The 21,910-nt window shown below is 43.3% G+C and overlaps 2 protein-coding genes and 1 pseudogene across 5 annotated transcripts in view; 2 read left to right on the top strand and 1 right to left on the bottom strand.

Annotated features, from left to right (window-relative positions):
• The window catches only part of Zfp470 (zinc finger protein 470), a 47,967-nt gene that overhangs the window by 24,304 nt on the left and 1,753 nt on the right, over positions 1-21,910 (bottom strand). Inside the window, exon 1 of one of the 4 annotated variants that reach the window (XM_063280937.1) lies at positions 7,952-8,086. The exons of 2 other annotated variants lie outside the window; for them this stretch is intronic. Coding sequence is in view for 1 of the 2 variants with exons in the window: in XM_008759278.4 (XP_008757500.1) it covers positions 31-33 (3 nt within the window). In the remaining variant the exon portion in view is untranslated. Of the gene's footprint in view, positions 1-30; positions 5,420-7,951; positions 8,087-21,910 lie in introns of those variants that run through there. One more of the 4 variants, XM_008759278.4, reaches the window with a different exon arrangement.
• Fam32al1 (family with sequence similarity 32, member A like 1) lies at positions 4,190-7,991 on the top strand. Its single transcript, NM_001108913.1, has 2 exons — positions 4,190-6,221; positions 7,562-7,991. Exon 2 carries the CDS (start codon positions 7,641-7,643, stop codon positions 7,989-7,991), a length of 351 nt encoding a protein of 116 aa, NP_001102383.1. The 5' UTR covers positions 4,190-6,221; positions 7,562-7,640.
• On the top strand, positions 9,735-17,312 carry Caap1-ps1 (caspase activity and apoptosis inhibitor 1, pseudogene 1; annotated as a pseudogene).

Genomic DNA, 21,910 nt, shown 5'->3' with positions numbered 1-21,910 from the left:
TGAGCCCAGGTCAGGACGCTGTGCGCTTACCATTTCCGGTTCCTGAACACCAGTGTCCTAATTATGGAGCTTCCCTCAGCAGGGAGCAGCCAGACACTGGCGACAGGACGAGGCAGAGAATCCCAGAGACGGAGAAAAGCCTGACAGATCGCAAACCCGATGGTGGTGGGTGGGTAGGTAGTGGTAAGTGGGCGGGGAAAAAAGAACCTTAGTTCAAAGCCCGCCCTCCTATACTTTCTCAGGGAATCCGATTGGGTCCTCCTATAACAGTGCTTTTGATTGGACAGGGGTTCAGGCCTTGCCTTTCTGTGACGGGAGGAAGGGGCTGAGGTGTCTTTCCAGTAGCCAACAAATGCTAGGCAGGCTCTCTGAGCCAGCAGCATTCCAGCCCTTGGGAAGGCTGACCAGTTCTTGCTGAGGGGTATTTTAAGACCTATGCTTAGACGCAATTAATTGAATACTCGAGGGTAACCTTCTATATAAGGGTATATAGCTCATGATTGTTATACAAATGTTTATTGAACAATGTGGAAATAGTATCGGCCTTCTCAAAAACCAGACACAGAGGCTGAGATTTTGAGGTTCATATGTAAAAACCCCCAGATTTTGTTTTTCTTTCTCCTGGACAGTTGCACTGCCTTATTCAAAGCAGGATTCTTTATATTTTCTCATAGCCACTGCTGTCAAATGTAAAATGCTTTACTTCCATTGGCCGGGTGAGGGGGGTGGGGGGGTGGCTTTTGATCACAAATGTTAGATATGTCCATAGCTAGGTTTATGTTTAAAAGTTTAACTACAAAGTACAAAGCCTTGGACTTTCAAAGTGTTAAGGGTTGTCTTGACAATTGTACACTACCAACACTGATGGTCCGGGGTTAACAGCTGTTTCTGCTTCTGCAAGCCAAAGCATATGCTGGAGATAACCAGGGCACCTACCTGCAAGATATCATCTGTCCAAGCATGTACTAGCAATGTCACCAGAAGCCAGAAGAAGAGGGTGTTGTTGAATGTAAATATGTTTTTGTTTTGTCTGTTCCGTTTTTGTTTCTTTCTTTCTTTCTTTTTTTCCCCCCTTTATAAACTCCTGACCTAATATGGCTCTGGGCTACATATGGGAATGCCGAGTCCCGGGTGATGCCTTAGCACCAGTATCTGCAGAAAAGCCTCTTTGTTGTTAAAATATATTCGTGCTCACGTTGGTGACTCAATGAAAGATGACAGACCCACAACATGTTCAACAGTTAATATTGTGCATTGCAGAGGTTGGCGTTGGGTTCCTGGCTACTGTCTAACTGCTCACAACTACCTGTCAGCTTGAGCTCTGAGGGATTTAAGACACTCTTCTGGCTTCTAGGGACACTGAAATCACATGATTGCACTTTTAAAGGAGAAGCTTGAATAAAATCGGTATCATAAAGGGTGCACTAGTAAACTTGCTTAGGAAGTGCTAAGTTACACAAACTTCCGTTCAGATAAGGGAGCACTGTTCATCCTAAGACTGGAAGATAAGAAGTGTACTAGCCAGAAACTATGAGGAAGAAAACTTTGCACCTCAATTGAAGTTTAGGTCTCCAGAGAAATATCTGTTCTTGAGACTGCCCGCCAGTTACAAAAGGAAGAAAACCTGACATAACCAGCTGTTGGGCTCATCTTCTATAAAGGCCATACCTCTAAGAGGGGTAGCTGAAGGAGACAGCTTGGGTTCACAGATCTCATTAAGTCCCCTACACTTATCAGGAAAATTGTTATTGTGCCAGGGGGGTCAAGGTGAACCTGGGTAACAACTACTCTAAAAGAACGACGCTGGCATGCTTAGAAATCATTCTGGGAATATGTTTGCTGTATGAACCTCCCATATGCACAAGTGGCCAGACTTGCTTCTCTGTTTAAATTGGTCAGTGTTACCTGGGGACAAGATTTGAAAGAGATTTAAGCATCTGTAGAATTCATGAGCCGAATGTGTATTTAAGTTAACAAGATCTTCTATCCCCGCCCAGCCCCTCCTGCATTAGCCAGAGCCTCATTATCACTAAGGAGCTCTTGCTCTTATTTTTCCTGCGTGTCGGGAGTGGATTCTCACTGGGCTGAGAAAGGGAGCACACTTCTGCGTCAGTTCCACACATAGATACTCCAGTATTCACACTTTACATAAAAATATAAAAACAAAAACTCTGTATGCTAGGGATAGTGACTCAGGCCTGCAGTTCTGGTGTACAGAAGATTGGAAGCCAGCCTGAACTATGAACTCTGTAGTCATCACCAAGGATTACATACTAAGACTTTATCTAAATCACTTGCAAGGGGGAGGGGACACTAGAACACGTGAAGATGCGTGCTGATACGTGACTATAATGAATTTCAGCTAACTACTTGAGAGTAAAGCAGGGGAATCGTGACTATAATGAATTTCAGCTAACTACTTGAGAGTAAAGCAGGGGAGTCGCTTGTACCCAGAAGTCAGAGGCCAGCCTTGGACACAGAAAGAGACCCTCTCTCAATAAACAAACAGCTGGCAAACAGCTGGGCATTATGGTACACACTTTTAATCCCAACACTCTGGAGGACGAGGAAGGCGGATCTCTCTGTATGTTTGAGGCCAGCCTGGTCTACATGGTGTATTCCAGGACAGCTAAGACTATGCAATGAGAGACCCTGTCTCAAACAACAGACAGATAACAAGAACAACACGAATCACTTGTGTGAAGTACAAATGAATCGACTGGCAACCATACTCAGAGCTGTTTTGTCTTTTGTTTTTTTTTATTTCTTTTCTATATGTGTTTCTGCCTGAGAATTTGCATACGTGGGCACACTTATGCATACAGAAATCTGTGGAGGCCAGAAGAGGGCATCAGTTTCCTTAAAACTACAGACACATAGTGATATGGGTGCTGGGGTTCAATCTCCAATTCTCTGCAAGAGCAGCAAGCTTTCTGAACTGCTAAGCCTCCCAGGCGTTTTGTTGGTAATCACTAAGTATGAGCCTCATGAGGTAACCTGGCTTTCTCTGCACTTAGAATACAGAATACTTCGTAATGGATCCTGTGTCACTGCCTCAATTGCTCTTCATGAAAGGACCCTCGGTTTTGTCTTAGGACTTGGAGCATTAACAGTGCTGAAGATGACCTAGTAATGTCCGTTTAAGACTGACTTTAACGGAAAGAAGTCATTGCACGGGACAGAGGTGAAGAATGTGTTGTTTAAGAAAATGCTTTACGGGGGGCTGGAGAGATGGCTCGCAGATTAAGAGCACTGGTGGTTCTTCCAGAGGTCCTGAGTTCAAATCCCAGCAACCACATGGTGGCTCACAACCATCTGTAATGAGATCTGGTGCCCTCTTCTGGCTTGTATGCATACATGCAGGCAGAACACTGTATACATAATAAATAATCAGAAAAAAGAAAAAAGAAAAAAAGAAAAAGAAAATGCTTTACGAGGGGCCCTGCTTGAGAAAACTATGGAATATCCACATCTGCCTTGGCCTGTTCTACAGTGGCTGAAGGGAAAGTCACTTCTTTGCACTCATGTGGAAAGGAGTTTCTTTGTCACTGGCTAACAAACCGATAGCAACTGTGATTTTCGCTTTCATTTTGCCCTTTCCTTTTAATGAGCGGATTTTTTTTTCTTGCCTTATTCTCTTCGTTGTTTTTACGGTCTACTTGCTTACTGGGTTTTGTGGGACTTCACCTACCTTGGGACACCTGTCGTGTTGAGAACAGCTTGAGAGAGTCCCACAGATCACCTCATTGGTTTGTGTAGGAGCCTTTACTCACTGAGCCATCTCATTGGCCACATTTGTCTCCTTTAAAAAGTTTTATTTAGGGCTGGAGAGATGGCTCAGTGGTTGAGAACACTGTTCTTCCAGAGTTCAAATCCCAGCAACCACATGGTGGCTCACAACCATCTGTACTGGGATCCGATGCCCTGTTCTGGTGTGTCTGAAGATAGTAACAGTGTACATAAAATAAATAAATGAATCTTTTTTAAAAAGGTTTTATTTAGGGGTTGGGGATTTAGCTCAGTGGTAGGGCGCTTGCCTAGAAGCGCAAGGCCCTGGGTTTGGTCCCCAGCTCCGAAAAATAGAAAAAAGAAAAAAAAAGTTTTATTTAATGTGCATATGTGTGTGGCCAGAGAAGGAGGTTGAATATCTTATTCTATGACACGTGGGCTTTATTCCCCCAGACAAAGTTTCTTGCTTAACCTGGAGGAAAGCTGGCAGCCCGCCCACCCCGGTGACCCCCTGTCATCCCCATCACCCTCAACCTTCTTATGTAGGAGTTAGAGATTCAGACTCGGGGTCTCACACCGGGAAGTTCACCATTACGCTTTAAACCATCCCTCCAGCTCCTTTTTGGCTCAGTATGTAATCCTGACTTGCTGGGAACTCATTACAAAGCCCGATAGGACCTTGAACTTGTGGTAGTCTCTGTAATGCCTGAACACTTCTGTGATTAGAGTTAATTTACAGTTATGTGTTACTCTGCCTGGTGTTGATTCTGTTCAATCAACACTTGAGGGCAGCAATAAAATTACATCACACAGACTAGGTAACTTCATTATCTGAAAATACGAGCGGTGTGATTTGGCCAGGTTGTTCATGGATAATAAACAGTTTTGTTTATTATTTAAAAAGTAAAGCCATAAAGACGCCTCGTTGGGTAAAGGAGTTTGCCACCAAGTTGGATAACCTGAGTTCTATTCCTGGAACCCAGATACTGTAAGGAAAGAATCAACTCTCAGAAGTTGACCTCTGACCTCCACGTGTGCTCTGTGACAGCCATACCGTTTGCTCTTCCTGGTGCTGCGTTTAAAACGCTGACCAAAAGCAATTCAGAGAGGAAAGGTTTTATCTGGCTTATAGCTTAAAGTCTGTCTTTGAGGGAAGTCAGGGCATGTTGGGAACACAAAGGTTCTTGTGCCCAAAGAGCATTAGGGAGCCAGGGTTGTTAAACACACAGGGTTCTCTCCTCAGTGGAGGAGATAAAATGCCTGTTTTCCCACACAGAAGACTAGAAGTAGCTATTGTTAATGACCTGTTGACATTTGTGCTGTCCGTGGAGTCAGACCAAACTCACCTTTTGCTATATAGGCAGAGCTTACCCAAATCCTACAAGATGTTTATTCCATAACATCTCTCCCTCCACTGCTTCTAAAAAAAACCCATCCTTAGTGGAGATGCCACATGTATTTTATGTCCCGCTAATCTCTATGCTATTGGTCAGAGACCACACTAGATTCTAGGATGTTCAGCTGTAAAGCTCTCCCTCATCTCATGGTCACGTGTACTTTGTAAAGGAGTTTCTATATAATAAAACCTTAAGGTTTATTATTCACTTAGAATTGGATTGATTGGGCTGGAGAGGTTGCTCAGTGGTTAAGAGCACTGACTGCTCTTCCAGAGGTCCTGAGTTCAAATCCCAGCAACCACATGGTGGCTCACAACCATCTGTAATGGGATCCGATGCCCTCTTCTGGTGTCTGAAGACAGCTACAGCATACTTATATATAATAAGTAAATAAATATTTTTTTAAAAAATAATTGGATTGATTGTTCCCTGGAAGCTTTTTCCCCAAACTGTACTGTGTTCAAAATATGCTGACAGTGAACCCCCTGACATTGGACTCCCTGAGTCTGATCCAGGTTGGTGATTAAGTGTGAACCACTTTCATTCTCCTCTCTCCATGGGTTCCTTTCCTGCTTGGATGACTGCAGGAATGCTTCCCTCAAGGGTGGTGTAAAGGCTATTCCTAGTTGTCAACCTGACTGTATCTGGAATGAACTACAATCCAGAATTGGAGGGCTCGCCTGTGATCCAGATCTTGAGGCTAGAAGACACACATTTCTGACCTGGATCTTGGCCTGGAGATCTTGAGTCATAGTGGCCATGAAAAGCTTAGGCCCACACACCTTTAATCCCAGGAGACTGAGTCAAGGAGATCTCTGAGTTCAAAGTCAACCTGGGACAAAACAAGTCCCAGATCCAGGGGTAGTGGCACACACCTTTAATCCGGGCCACACCTTCTGCTGGGGACTACATAAGGACGTTGGAAGAAGGAAGATTCACTCTTCTTGCCTGCTTGCATCCACTTGCCAGCACCTCTGTTGGAACCCACTGAACAGAAGAGCGGCTGAAACAACTAGCCTCGTGGGACTGAGTAACTACTGGATTCTTGGACTTCCCATCCACAATAGCCATTGTTGGGGAGTCGGACTACAGACTGTAAGTCATCACAGCAAACTCCCTTAATATATAGAGACATTCCATAAGTTCTGTTGAAAGAATAAAGATTTTAAACTATCCCCCACTGAACCTGCTGTGAGGACAAGTGCACCTCACAGCAAAGAATAACATAACATGTTTTGGGGATGTAGCCTGGCTATAGCCACCACAAACCATCTGGTCTCAATAAGGCCTGACTCAACAGTCCTGAGAAAAATGAGAATTAGGGTCAGCTTGCCCCAGAAGGAGGGTGGCCTAGAGTTAAACTGAGCCCAAGTTACAAACCAATGAAATTGCCTTGTGTGACTGTTGCCAACTACCTATGTAATTTTCCCTATAAATTCCTTCCCCTAATTGGGCTCGGGGTCGACTCCTCTGTCTCCTGTGTGAGATACGTGTCGTCCCCAGAGCTCTGGTTCTTCAAATACACCTCTTGTTTATTACATCAAGACTGGTTTCTCGTGAGTTCTTGGGGGTTGCGTTGTCTCAAGATTTGAGTGGGGGTCTTCCCCACCCCGGTGGTCTTTCATTGTGACTCTAGAGAAGCCTGACTAATACAGATGGGAACTCCAATGGGGCAGGAGCTTGAAGCAGAAACCATGGAGTAATGATGCTTACTGGATTGCTGACCCAATCCCAGTCAGCTACCTTTCTTATACAGTGCAGGCCCACCTGCCTCGGGACAGTAGTACCTGTGTTGGGCTGGGTACTTCTAAATCAATCATTTTTTTAAAAATGCCCCACAAACAAGCTCTCAGGCTAATTGCCTGGGTGCCATTGTGTAATCGTTCCCCTTCCCAAATGTGTAAAGCCAACAGCCAAGATTAGCCATTACACACCTTATACTCACATGCATACACAAGTTACATAAAATGAGAGAAGGCAGAGAAAGCTATAAGTTCAATGGAAATCGGGGGTGGGGTGGGGCGGGGGAGGGGGACGACGGCTATTTCTACATGTAAGAACCAGAGAATGCTATCTCCTTTCTGGTATAATAAATACTCGTACACTGAAGCCTCCGTGCAGACTTAAGAGGACCTAGAGTTGTTGGTTCACTCCCAAATCATGGGTCACAGCAGAACTCTAGTGAGCTGCTGGAAGTCTCCCGGTCTGGAGTGAGTTGAAACTGGACACAGAAGTAGGACTATGGTGTGGCTTTAAAGACTGATGGTCTCCCGACATTCTAGCTCTCTAACTATAATGAAATGCTGATGATAACTTCTAAAAAGTCCTAAAAACTTTCTTGCTCTTTCTGAGGGGAAAAAGCCGCTGACTTAGGCGATCGATGCCTGTAGCCTAACAGCGTGGGGTTAAGTAATGTGGTCTTCGTTCTATCTCAGCAGGAATTGTGTGCCTCTAACTTTCAGCCTGCTAGAAGAAGTCACTGGGGGAAAAAAGGGGACGGTTTAAAAAGTGATTATGGCGGCGAGCACTATGGAGGCATACGAGCAGGTACAGAAGGGCCCCCTGAAGCTGAAAGGTGTGGCAGAGCTTGGCGTGACGAAGCGGAGGAAGAAGAAGGACAAAGACAAGGCCAAGATGCTGGAGACCATGGGGATGAGAAAGAAGAGCGAGGAGGAGAAGCAGCACTGTCTGGACAAGCGCACGCCGGCGCAGGCTGCCTTTGAAAAGATGCAGGAGAAGCGGCAAACGGAAAGGATCCTGAAGAAGGCGTCGAAAACCCACAAGCAGAGAGTGGAGGACTTCAACCGACACCTGGACACACTCACCGAGCACTATGACATTCCCAAGGTCAGCTGGACCAAGTAACCTGCCCCAGGCGCAAAAGGCAGAGGGCCAGGCTGACCGTGTGGCTTCCCTGGTTGCCGTTCTTGGTTTAAGGACACCAAAGCGCCTGCAGACGTGCTGTAGTGGTGCAGATGCTACAGCGCTGTGTCACCCGAGGGTCTAGGTGGACCACACGCTTTCAGAGAGATGCAGCTTCTGTTGCCATGGAGACTGAACGAATGACAAATGGGGGTGGGGGGAACTGACATGTATGGAATAAAGGGAATATGAGTCATGGAGTGTGAACCTTGTCTGTACCGGCTGTCTGTCACGGGGATACTTTTCCATTCTGCCCGTGTCCCTGAATGATGAAGAATGCACGGTGATAAACCAGTTCAGTGTGGGAGAAATTAGATGCTTTTGTATTTTAAAGGTGTAAATGTGTGTGCATACATATGTGTGTTACATAACGTGCGTTGTGTGAGTGCACGCGTACAGGCGCACACGTGTAGAGGACAACTTGAAGGACTGACCCCGTCCACCATGTGGATCTTGGGAATCGGATCCAAGTCAGGCTGTGAAACTTGGCTGCCAGTGACTTTACCCACTGTGCTATGTCACAGTCGAGAGGACACATTTATTCCACTGTGTTCACACCTGAGGGAGACGCTGTATGCATACCTTGTCTCAAGTGTTTAGGACCATTTTGGATTTGGAGATTTTTTCCAGATTTGGGGAACACAATGATTTTTGTAATGTGTAATGAGATGTTTCAGTGACTGTCACGAGTTTGCACACATTTGATTGCTGTTTGACTTGCCCTGGGCATATAGTCTAAAGTCATTTTATATTAATTTTTTCTGTCTTTGAACATAGTATACAAAATACACAATTTTTGAAGAATTTTGTGCGTGAAAAAAAGAAAAGCAACTATAGTGATTTACTAAGTTGTAAAGTTTCCATGAGAGGTGAAAAATCAGAATGAATGAAAAGGGGAGATAAGAGAAAATTCTTCGAACTCTTCTCTTTGTCCTCAGTACTTTTACACCTTTCAGAACATATCACGTGGTAAAAGTTCATCACACGCTCACACACAAAGTTCAAATCATTAATTGGAACAGAAGTTTACGACAGAGAATGTTTACATGCCTACCCATTAGCGGTAATTATGTGGCTAAACATCCATCACCTGTCACAGCCCCACAGGTTCACTGAAGGTTTAAAACCACAACTAAGTTATTAGTGAAGTTTTGTATAAACCCAGTCAAAATTTTGTCTTTTGTCCTAGCACCTATAATAAAGTGTTCCCTTTTTATGACCTTTGTTTAATGGTTTCACAATCTCTTGGAATGTGCTCTGAGTAGGAGAAAGTCTGATTACTATTTAGGAGCAATTAACTGGTGACACGTGGGAGAGTGGCAGAGTTCTCATTGCAGTTCTGACTGTCAGAAAAGGGCCTGATGGCAGTCCCACTATAAAAGAGCTTAATAAATACTGATAGGATTTTAGGAATTCTTATAGGATCATCATTAAGAATTAAGAAGTCATCTATTTGTCTATATGGCATCACTACTAGACAGTACATCTTCATGGATCTGCAGAGATCTGCTCCAAAGGGTGGCCTAATGCCTAGTGACTGTCACATATGTTTAATAATAACAGGAGAAGCATATTAATAGCAGGGATCTTTCCTAAAATGATTTTCTTCTGGGCCTTGCCTATCAGAGTTCTGTCGTAGATTTTAATCTCAGGAAGATGTCCTGCTAGTCACTAGCTTGCCCCATGATGGCTCCTGACAGTCAGTGGGTTCTGCTAAAGGTATGTTGTTTTTTTGTTTCATTGGAATAACTCCTCACTCTGGAATTTAGAATATCGCCAGATCGACATCCAACTCTTGGCAATCCTCCTGCCTCAGCCTCTTAAAAGTTGGGCTGAGGGCTGGGGATTTAGCTCAGTGGTAGAGCGCTTGCCTAGCAAGCGCAAGGCCCTGGGTTCGGTCCCCAGCTCTGAAAAAAAAAAAAAAAGAAAAGAAAAAAAAAAGTTGGGCTGAGAGGAATAGACTAGTACCGCTACTGGCTTGAACTGTGAATTCCTCTGTACTACAGCACAGTGATAATTTGTGACGAGGCACTACACACGGCGATCTGCACTAACACAGCATGAGCTGCTCAGGGTGCTTTCCCCTTCGGTGCTTAGGTTCCACCGAAGGCATGGTAAGGAGGAGATTTCATTTTAGATATGAGGGAGAGTGTAGCCAGAGGCATGGACGAATCCAGCCTGAGCTGTAACATGGGGCAGGGTGAATGAAGAGGAGAGAGTAAATGGCCTAAGAGAGCAGCCAAGAACCAAGAGGCCAAGGGAGTGCATACCTGAGATGGCTGAATTATACAGGAAACAGAAGCTGGGGTGGGGGAACCAGCCCCTGGCCTGGAGAAGTTTAGGGTAGTGGGCCGGGTGGGAAGTGCTGGGAGGAGCCCCAGGTAAAGAATGAGGTTTGTTCCAGGTTTCTTTAGAACCCGACAGTCACCACATCCAATTCTATGTTTGATTCTGAAATTAACAATATGTGTGTCCTTCTAAAAGAATTCGATATAGCAGGGCTATGTTGATGATATTTATCTTTAAAATATTATCAAAAGTCTGGTATGTTCTCTGTTCTACAAAACCACCACCTATTTGACGGATATCTCCCCTAATCTTTTAACCTTCACTTTTTTTTGTAAATTAATAATTTTGTTGTTTTGGCATGAGTTAAGGTGTGTGTGTGTGTGTGTGTGTGTGTGTGTGTGTGTGTGTGTGTGCAAGATTTTGTTGGTTGGCTAGTTGTTGATTTATTGTTAGTTTTGTGTCAGGCATGTGTTTTTCACTTAGAAAAACGAAAACGAAAACCACATTCTTCTGTAGCCTGGGATGGGCTTAACTCATGAGCTTTCTGTCCATTCCTCCTGAGTGCTGTAATTGCAAGCTTGGGACTCTAGCTTGATGATGATGATGATGATGATGGTGCTTCTTCTTCTTCTTCTTCTTCTTCTTCTTCTTCTTCTTCTTCTTCTTCTTCTTCTTCTCCTCCTCCTCCTCCTCCTCCTCCTCCTCCTCCTCCTCCTCCTTCTTCTTCTATTTTATTTTATTTTTGTTTGTTTTAGCTGACGCTGTATCCTGAGAGATAAGATGTAAGCAGTTCATGGTGTGACTTCCTGACTCCTAGAAATCTTGTGGGGTTCAAATGAAAGCTGGCATGGGCTGGGCTCCTTTCCCTGGTGAGGCAAGGGTTATCACACCTTTCGACTTTGGAACCATAATGTCATTACTTGTTAGCAACCCTGTGCAAAGTGGAATCAACAAAAGTGCCTACTGAATGGAAAATTGCCCTGAGCACTGGGTAGCGGGACAACTTTCCGCAAACCTGCAAATCTACCTATAGCTAGGCCAGGTTTGAGCCCCCCCTGCCAAACACACTGACTCAAAAATTTACCCTCCACTTCCTCCCTGAGAATGCTGCTCCAGTCACCCTGATTTCTATAAGCCATTCGGGATATACAGCCATGTGGTCCAATCACAAACGCCAGGAAACAGTGGAAGGCAGGCTCATCCTGTCTGCCAAGGTGTCCGTTTGGCTCTGAGAGTGAGGCAGGGAGAGAGCAAACTGTGCTTTGAACACAGTTGCCCTGACCTGTAAGGAGAGCACAGGAGATATCAGAAGCCTGTGGTAGTGAGCAAGGGCCCTCTAACCCAGACAGAAAGGAACAGACAGCTGAGCCGCTGGACCCAGCCGATGTAGACAGATCCTCCACAGGGGCAGGACTGAGTCAGCAGCCAACTTGGCATTTGGTGTGGTCTCTCTATCCACTTGGTGGCTGCAAACTGAGCCCCAGCCAGAGATCACTGAAGCTCTGTCCCACAAGCAGCTCTCCCCACCCTGGGTAAGCTTCCCTGTAGGTACCGTCTGTGTTCAGAATATGCACATATATCTTGCCTTTGGAAAGGACAGGTAGAATGGCTTTGTAGCTTAGTAGAGTGGTTTCCTAGCAGGCTTGCTTGCCTTGGAGTTGTGGACCATGCCTGTTATCCAGCCCCCACTTTCTCCTGGTCCTCTTGCACAACTTCTGCAAATATGAACTTTGCAGTTCATATTTAGGTTTTGGATCCGCTCTGAGTTAGTTTTGTGAACGATATAAAGTCTGCGTGCTGCTTGTTTTTTGTGTGCGTGGGTGCTTGTATATTCTAGAAAGATTTCGTGAGAAGGCCTTAGTTTCTACACTCAATCTTCTCTAATGCTTTTGTCAGTCAATACACTAAATGCACAGAACAAAGAAAGAATACTAAAAGCTTTGAGGAAAACAATGCCATGTAACATAGAAAGGCAGACCTATCACAATTACAACAGACTTCTCAACAGAGACCCTAAAAGCCAGAAGGTCCTGGACAGATGTCATGCAGACCCTAAGAGAACACAGATGCTAGCCCAGGCTCTTATACCCAGGAAAACACTCAATCATCATAGATGAAGAAACTAAAATATTCACGATAAAACCTAACATATAAATATATCATATATATTTATATTTATATATATTATATATATATATATCCAGACCTACAGAGGATTCTAGAAGGAAAATCCAACACAAGGAAGATAACTACACCATAGAAAACACAAGAAATTAATCATCTCACAGCAAACCCAAAAGGAGAGAACCACACACGCATAATACCACCTCCAACAACAAACATAACAGGTACTAACAATCATCTGTCTTCAATATTTCTCAACATCCATGGACTCAGTCCCCTAATGAAAGGACATAAGCTAACAGATGGAATACGCAAGCAGGAATCAATATCCCTGAACTCAAGCAGTGTTACAGAGCAATAGTGATAAAAACTGCATGGTATTGGTACAGAGACAGACAGATAGACCAGTGGAACAGAATTGAAGACCCAGAAATGAACCCACACACCTATGGTCACTTGATTTTTGACAAAGGAGCCAAAACCATCCAATGGAAAAAAGATAACATTTTCAGCAAATGGTGCTGGTTCAACTGGAGGTCAGCATGTAGAAGAATGCAGATCGATCCATGCTTATCACCCTGTACAAAGCTTAAGTCCAAGTGGATCAAGGACCTCCACGTCAAACCAGATACACTCAAACTAATAGAAGAAAAACTAGGGAAGCATCTGGAACACATGGGCACTGGAAAAAATTTCCTGAACAAAACACCAATGGCTTATGCTCTAAGATCAAGAATCGACAAATGGGATCTCATAAAACTGCAAAGCTTCTGTAAGGCAAAGGACACTGTGGTTAGGACAAAACGGCAACCAACAGATTGGGAAAAGATCTTTACCAATCCTACAACAGATAGAGGCCTTATATCCAAAATATACAAAGAACTCAAGAAGTTAGACCGCAGGGAGACAAATAACCCTATTAAAAAATGGGGTTCAGAGCTAAACAAAGAATTCACAGCTGAGGAATGCCGAATGGCTGAGAAACACCTAAAGAAATGTTCAACATCTTTAGTCATAAGGGAAATGCAAATCAAAACAACCCTGAGATTTCACCTCACACCAGTGAGAATGGCTATGGTCAAAAACTCAGGTGACAGCAAATGCTGGCGAGGATGCGGAGAAAGAGGAACACTCCTCCATTGTTGGTGGGATTGCAGACTGGTAAAACCATTCTGGAAATCAGTCTGGAGGTTCCTCAGAAAATTGGACATTGAACTGCCTGAGGATCCAGCTATACCTCTCTTGGGCATATACCCAAATAATGCCCCAACATATAAAAAAGACACATGCTCCACTATGTTCATAGCAGCCTTATTTATAATAGCCAGAAGCTGGAAAGAACCCAAATGCCCTTCAACAGAGGAATGGATACAGAAAATGTGGTACATCTACACAATGGAATATTACTCAGCTATCAAAAACAATGCCTTTATGAAATTCGTAGGCAAATGGTTGGAACTGGAAAATATCATCCTGAGTGAGGTAACCCAATCACAGAAAAACACGCATGGTATGCACTCATTGATAAGTGGCTATTAGCCTAAAAGCTTGAATTACCCTAGATGCCTAGAACAAATGAAACTCAAGACGGATGATCAAAATGTGAATGCTTCACTCCTTCTTTAAAAGGGGAACAAGAATACCCTTGGCAGGGAATAGAGAGGCAAAGATTAAAACAGAGACAGAAGGAACACCCATTCAGAGCCTGCCCCACATGTGGCCCATACATATACAGCCATCCAATTAGACAAGATGGATAAAGCAAAGAAGTGCAGGCCGACAGGAGCTGGATGTAGATCTCTCCCGAGAGACACAGCCAGAATACAGCAAACACAGAGGCGTATGCCAGCAGCAAACCACTGAATTGAGAATAGGACCCCCGTTGAAGGAATCAGAGAAAGAACTGGAAGAGCTTGAAGGGGCTCAAGACCCCATATGTACAACAATGCCAAGCAACCAGAGCTTCCAGGGACTAAGCCACTACCTAAAGACTATACATGGACTGACCCTGGACTCTGACTTCATAGGTAGCAATAAATATCCTAGTAAGAGTACCAGTGGAAGGGGAAGCCCTGGGTCCTGCTAAGACTGAACCCCCAGTGAACGTGATTGTTGGGGGGAGGGCGGCAATGGGGGGAGGATGGGAAGGGGAACACCCATAAGGAAGGGGAGGGGGGAGGGGGATGTTTGCCCGGAAACCGGGAAAGGGAATAACACTCAAAATGTAAATAAGAAATATTCAAGTTAATTTAAAAAAAAAGAAAAAGAAACATACCTCAGTGGCAAGAAATTGGGGGGATCCCATACAAACAGCTTCACAGCACACCTGAAAGCTCTAGAACAGAAAGAAGCAAATAAACCCAAGAGGAGTAGATGGCAGGAAATAGTCAAACTCAGAATGAAATCAACTGGTTAAAACCAAAGATAACCATACAAAGAATCAACAAAAGCAAGAGCTGGTTCTTTGAGGAAATCAACAAGAGAGATAAACCCTTAGCCAGACTAACTAAAGGGCACAGAGTTAGTATCCAAATGAACAAATCGGAAATGAAAAGAGAAACATAACAACAGAAACTGAAGAAATTCAAAAAGTCATCAGAACCTACTACAAAAGCCTATACTCAACCAAACTGGAAAATCTAGATGAAGCATGATTTTCTAGACAGATACCATGTACCAAAGTTAAATCAAGGACAGGTAAATTATCTATACAGTCCCATAACCCCTAAGCAAATAGAAATAATCATAAAAACCTCCTAATCAAAAAAATAAAGCCCAGAGCCAGATGGTTTTAGTTCAGAATTCTACCAGCCCTTCAAAGAATAGCTAATACCAATACTCATTAAACTATTCCTCAAAATAAAAGGAGATAAAACACTACATAATCCATTCTATGAAGCCATGGTTACTGTAATACCTACATCACATAAAAGACCCAACAAAGAGAGAGAGGCCAATTTCACTCATGAATATGAATGCAAAAATACGCAATAAAATTCTCACAAATCAAATCCAAGAACACATCAAAACCATCATTCACCATGATCAAGTAGGCTTCATCCCAAGGATGTAGGGATGGTTCAATATACGGAAATCCATCAATGTAATCCACTATATAAACAAATTCAAGGGGAAAAAAAAAGCACACGATCATCATATCAGATGCTGAAAAAGCCTTCGACAAAATACAACACCCCTTCATGTTAAAAGTCCTGGAGAGAACAGGAATTCATGGCTTATACCTAAACATAACAAAAGCAATATACAGATGGTTGTAGCTCGAGGACCATAGGACCACAATAGGGAAGAAGTATTCTGGGGCGGGAGAGGGGGGCGGAGAAACAGCGCAAGCAGAGCGGCCAGGAGGCAGCAGCCGCACTAGCGCCCCGGATCTGGTACGGGTGCTGAGCAGGAGCATGGGTGGATGCGAGAGAGTTGGCTGGCAGCGGGCGGTACGAATGTGGCAGCGGAGGAGCACCGATTTTCCTCCAGCGTCTCGGGCTCCGTGCAGCAGGAAACCAAGTCTTTTTTACCAAGTCTGGGAAAAGAATTATTCTTGGCAGAGCCCCGTGATCTTGAAGAAGGTGGACTGGATCTGACTGTCTCGTTAAAACCCGTTAGTTTCTATATATCAGACAAAAAAGATATGCTGCAGCAGTGTATAACAGGAGAACAGAAGTTACAGAAGATGCCCCCTGATGTGCTGAAGGCAAGGTACCAGTGTGGATTCTACTTCAACCCTGAGAGAGAGCAAACAACCAGAAGGTTTGGAATCAAAGCAAGGAAAGGGGAAGATAGTGATGTACTCAGTATAAGCGCAAATGCTTATAACAGCGATATAGAAGACCCAAGCAATGAAGAAGCTGCCGCCTCGGCCACCGCCGCCCCTGCTGCTACTGCTGCTTCTGCTTCTGAGGTCCCAGAAAATACAGTCCAGAGTGAAGCTGCTCAGATAGATGATGACCTGGAGCGAGATATTGAAAAAAGTGTGAACGAGATTTTGGGACTGGTAGAGTCTAGCCCAAAGGAACCCAAAGCGGCCGTCCTGACGATTCCTCCACCAGAAGACGTTCAGCCTTCTGCGAAGCAACTGGGACTTCTAGAACTTGAAATGAGGGCAAGAGCGATTAAGGCTCTCATGAAAGCTGGCGATATAAAAAGGCCAGGCTAGTTTTCTGACTTGAATATTACCTGTGTTTGAATGAAGCCATGTCAAATAATTTTGTATCTGATGTTTATCTGGGTATCTTGTGATATTTCTCATGTAAAACTTATTAGGTAAACTCATCTTAGGCTGAAATAAATTTTTTACTTTTATATTATAGATTATAGATGAATATTTAAATTCATGACAAATATAGTTGGATACCCTGGATATTTCTTTTAGTTAATGTCTGTATCTTAAAGGCCAACAAGAAGGAGACAATATTTTTTAGCCTTTGTTTTTAAAAGTTTGGGCAACAAACTCAAAAGCTTTAAGAAAGATTGATGAAGCATGTTTCTCTTAAGGCTACCTGTATTTCTCAATAGAATATTAAATTATTGCTCTTAGATTTGTGAGCAGTTTAAGAACTTTATTTAGTTTTGTGTACATATACTTTTAACATATGAACTGATGGAGGATGACTTTTTGTGGATGTGAGTTTCCTAGTTAAAACTTACGAACTGTTCTGTTGTAAGGCTCAAAGATCAAACTCACTTTAAAAGCTTTTTTAATAAAGAAAAAAATCAACTTAAGGCTATTTCTTTAACAATGTATAGTTAATTTGTTCATGTTAAATTCCAACAACAAGCCATTCTGACATATGTTTGGTTTTTTGTTCACATTTTTTCCTTCAATAAAACAAACAAACAAACAAAAAAAATCCAAATTTTCATTTACACTCCAAGCTATCAGAAAAGGGATGATAGGATACACGGTTTCGTTTCATGTCATTGTTAGATGATCTGATATATAGTTCCATAAATCAAGATAATAAAAGGCTGTTATTCTAGATATGAAGACTTGATGCTTTTTCAGAATTGACTTTAAGAACCTTTGATAAAATGGATGGAACTTGAAAATATCATCCTGAGTGAGGTAACCCAATCACAGGAAAACACACATGGTATGCACTCATTGATAAGTGGATATTAGCCCAAATGCTCAAATTACCCTAGATGCACAGAACACATGAAACTCAAGAAGGATGACCAAAATGCAAATGCTTCACTCCTTCTTTAAAAGGGGAACAAGAATACCCTTGGCAGGGAATAGGGAGACAAAGTTTAAAACAGAGGCAGAAGGAATACCCATTCAGAGCCTGCCCCACATGTGGCCCATACATATACAGCCACCAAACTAGATAAGATGGATGAAGCAAAGAAGTGCAGGCTGACAGAAACCAGATGTAGATCTCTCCTGAGAGACACACCCAGAATACAGCAAATACATAGGCCAGCAGCAAACCACTGAACTGAGATGGGACCCCCGTTGAAGGAATCAGAGAAAGAACTAGAAGAGCTTGAAGGGGCTCGAGACTCCATATGAACAACAATGCCAACCAACCAGAGCTTCCAGGGACTAAGCCACTACCCAAAGACTATACATGAACTGACCCTGGGCTCCAACCTCATAGGTAGCAATGAATAGCCTAGTAAGAGCACCAGTGGCAGGGGAAGCCCTTGGTCCTGCCAAGGCTGGACCACCAGTGAATGGGATTGTTGGGGGGAGGGCGGTAATGGGGGGAGGATGGGGAGGGGAACACCCATAGAGAAGGGGAGGGAGAGGGGTTAGGGGGATGTTGGCCCAGAAACCGGGAAAGGGAATAACAATCAAAATGTAAATAAGAAATACCCAAGTTAATAAAGATGAAAAAAAAGAACCTTTGATAAGTTGATGTTGTAATTAAGCTAATTTTGTATACGTTTTAATAAACAAATTAGCACCTTGCCACAAAAAAAAAGCAATATACAGCAAACCAACAGTCAATGTCAAATTAAATGAAGAGAAACTAGAAGCAATTCCACTAAAATCAGGGGCAAAACAAGGTTTCCCACTCTCTCCCTATCTATTCAATATAGTACTTAAAGTTCTAGCCAGGACAATTAGACAACAAAAGGAGGTCAAAGGGATACAAATTGGAAAGGAAGAAGTCAAAGATTCACTATTTGTAGATGATATGATAGTATACTTAAGTGACCCCAAAATTCTACCAGAGAACTACTAAACCTGATAAACAACTCCAGCAAAGTGGTGAGATATAAAGTTAATTCAAACAAATCAGTAGCCTTCCTTTATACAAACGATAAGCAGGTTGAGAAAGAAAAATTAGGGAAGCAACACCATTCACAATAGCTACAAGTAATATAAAATATCTTGGTGTAACATTTGACAAGCAAGAAAAAGAGCTGTATGACAAGTACTTCCAATCCCTGAAGAAAGAAATCAAAGTAGACCTCAGAAGATGGAAAGATCTCCCATGCTCATAGATTGGTAGGATTAACATAGTGAAAAATGGCCACCTTACCAAAAGCAATCAACAGATTCAATGCAATCCCATCAAGATTCCAAAATGGTTCTTCACAGGCTTGGAGAGAGTAATTCTCAACTTCATAGGGAAAAACAAAAAAACCCAGGATAGCCAAAAACATTTCTCAACCAAAAAAAAGGATCTTCTGGGGGGAATCAACATCCCTGAGTTCAAACTGTACTACAAAGCGATAGTGATAAACGCAACGTGGTATTGGTGCAGAGACAGACGGGTCAATCAGAAGAATAGGATCAATGACCCAGAGATAAACCCACACCTATGGACACTTCAACTTTGACAAAGAAGTCAAAACTACACAGTGACAAAGAGAAAGCATCTTCAATAAATGGTACTGGTCTAACTGGCTGTCTGCTTATAGAAGAATGGAAATAGATCCATATTTATCACTTAGAACAAAGCTCAAGTCCAAGTGGATCAAGGACCTCAACATATAACAATATACTGATCTAATAGAAGAGAATGTGAGGAATAGCCTCGAACTCATCGGCACATGGGAAATTTCCTGAACAGGACAGCGATGGCTCAGGCTCTGAGATCAACAATGAACACATGGGACCTCATGAAACTTAAAAGCTTCTGTAAGGCCAAAGACACTGTCAATTGGACAAATCGGAAACCTACACACAGATTGGAAAAAAAATATTCACTAACCTTACATCGGATAGAGGACTAATATCCAAAATATATTTTAAAAACTCAAGAAGTTAACCTCCAAAAAACAAATAACCCAGTTTAAAAATGGGGTGCAGAGCTAAACAGAGAACTCGCAATGGAAGCAACTCTAATGGCCGAGAAGCACTAAAGAAATGTTCAAAGTCCTTCGTCGTCAGGGAAACGCAAATCAAAATGACCCTGAGATTCCACTCCCCACCTGTCAGAATGGCTAAGACCAAAAACTCAAGTAACAGCACATACTGGCTGGAAAAACAGGGACACTCCTCCACTGCTGGCGGGATAGCAAACTGGTACAACCACTCTGGAAATCAATCTGGTGGTTTGTCAGAAAATTGGATATAGTTCTTCTTCTTTGTTCTTTTTTTTTTTTCCTTTTTTTTTTTCTTCCGGAGCTGAGGACCGAACCCAGGGCCTTGCGCTTGCTAGGCAGGTGCTCTCTACCACTGAGCTAAATCCCCAACCCAGAAAATTGGATATAGTTCTAAAGACCTAGCTATACCATTCTTAGGCATATATCCAAAAATGCCCCACATACCACAAGGACACATGCTCCACTATGTTCATAGCAGCCTTGTTTGTGATAGCCAGAAGCTAGACACAACCCAGAGGTCCCACGATGGAGAACGGATACAGAGAATGTGGTTCATTTACACAATGGAATGCTACTCAACTATTAAAAACAAGGATATCATGAGTTTTGCAGGCAAATGGATGAAAGTAGAAAATACCATCCTGAGTGAGTTAAACCAGGCTCCAAAGGAGCCTGCAAGGTATGCATGATATGTACTCACTGATAAGTCGTTATTAGCCAAAAAGTACAGAATACCCAGGATACAACCCACAGACCATAAGAAATATAGCAAGCAGAGATACTCAAGTGAGGATACTTCAGTTGAACTTAGAAGGGGGAAGGAAATAATCTCAGGAGGCAGAGGGAGGGAGGGGCTTGGATGGGAGATGGGGGAAACAGGATCAGGTATGGGGGTGTGGACAGGAGAGGAGCCCAGAGGGCCAGGAGAATGCATAGAAATATACAGCCTGTGGGGGCGGGCTCTAGAAAGTACCAGAGACCTGGGAGGTGAGAGACTCTCAGGCCTCAATGTGGGTGATCTTTGCCAAAATGCCCAACAATGAAATGGGGAGAGAGAACTCAAAGAATCCACCTCCAGCAGGTAGACAAGGCCTCAAGTGGAGGGACAGGTTTACTAACCCACAGACAAAACTTCTGTCTGTTCTTGTCTGAAAGAACTGTAGAGACAAAAATGGAGACCGAAGGCAAGAGTCTATCATGGCTGTCCTTTGAGAGGCTCAACCAGCAGCTGACTGAGACAGCCATCAGGGGCCCGTATGGTTGAATTAGGGGAAGGATTGAAGAGGCTGAATGGGAGGTAACACCACAGGAAGACCATCAGTCTCAACTAACCCAGACCCCAGGGAGCTTCCAGAGACTGAGCCACCAACTAGGTAGCATGCACGGGCTGGGCTGACCTCCACCACCCTGACCCCTGCACATATATATCAGAGGTCTGCTCGGCCTGGCCTCAGTGGGAGAAGATGCACCTAACCCTCAAGAGACTTGAGACAGGAAGGGGGAGTGAAGCACGCTTTCAGAGGCAAAGGGGAGGAGGAGTGGGGTGAGAAACAGTGGGTGAGGGGGACTGGGAGGTGGGGCAATGACTAGAATGTAAATACATAAAACAAAAGAACAGGTGTTTGAAAAAATTAAAGTTACAGAAAACACTTCTACATTGCTGGTGGGAATGTGAACTTGAACAGCCACTCTGAAAAACAATCTACCCGAAAACCCAGCTATATCACTCCTGTGTATATAACTAAAAGAATCTCCACCGTACCCCAGGGGCATGTGCTCCACCATGTTCATAGCAGCTTTATTCATAATAGCCAGAAACCAAACACAACTGACATACCCTTCAACTGAAGAATGGTTCGTATACACGACAGAATACCACTAAGCTATGAAAAACAAGGACATCAGGAATTTTGCTGACAAATGAAACTAGAAATTATCTTCCTGAATGAGGTAACCCAGGCCCAAAAAGACATCCATGAGAGATATTCACTTACAAATGGATATTAGCCATAGAATACAAGATGCCCACACTACATTCCACAGACCCAAAGAAGATAAACAAGAAGGAAGGCCCAAGTGAGGATGCTCAAAACACACTTAGAGGAATAAAATAGTCATAAGAGGCAACAGGAGATGGAGAACTGGGTAGG

This window comes from Rattus norvegicus, chromosome 1 (assembly GCF_036323735.1).
Source record: "Rattus norvegicus strain BN/NHsdMcwi chromosome 1, GRCr8, whole genome shotgun sequence".
NCBI classification, from domain to species: domain Eukaryota; kingdom Metazoa; phylum Chordata; class Mammalia; order Rodentia; family Muridae; genus Rattus; species Rattus norvegicus.
Note: the sequence above shows the minus strand (reverse complement) of the source record. Positions and strands in the feature narration are given on the sequence as shown.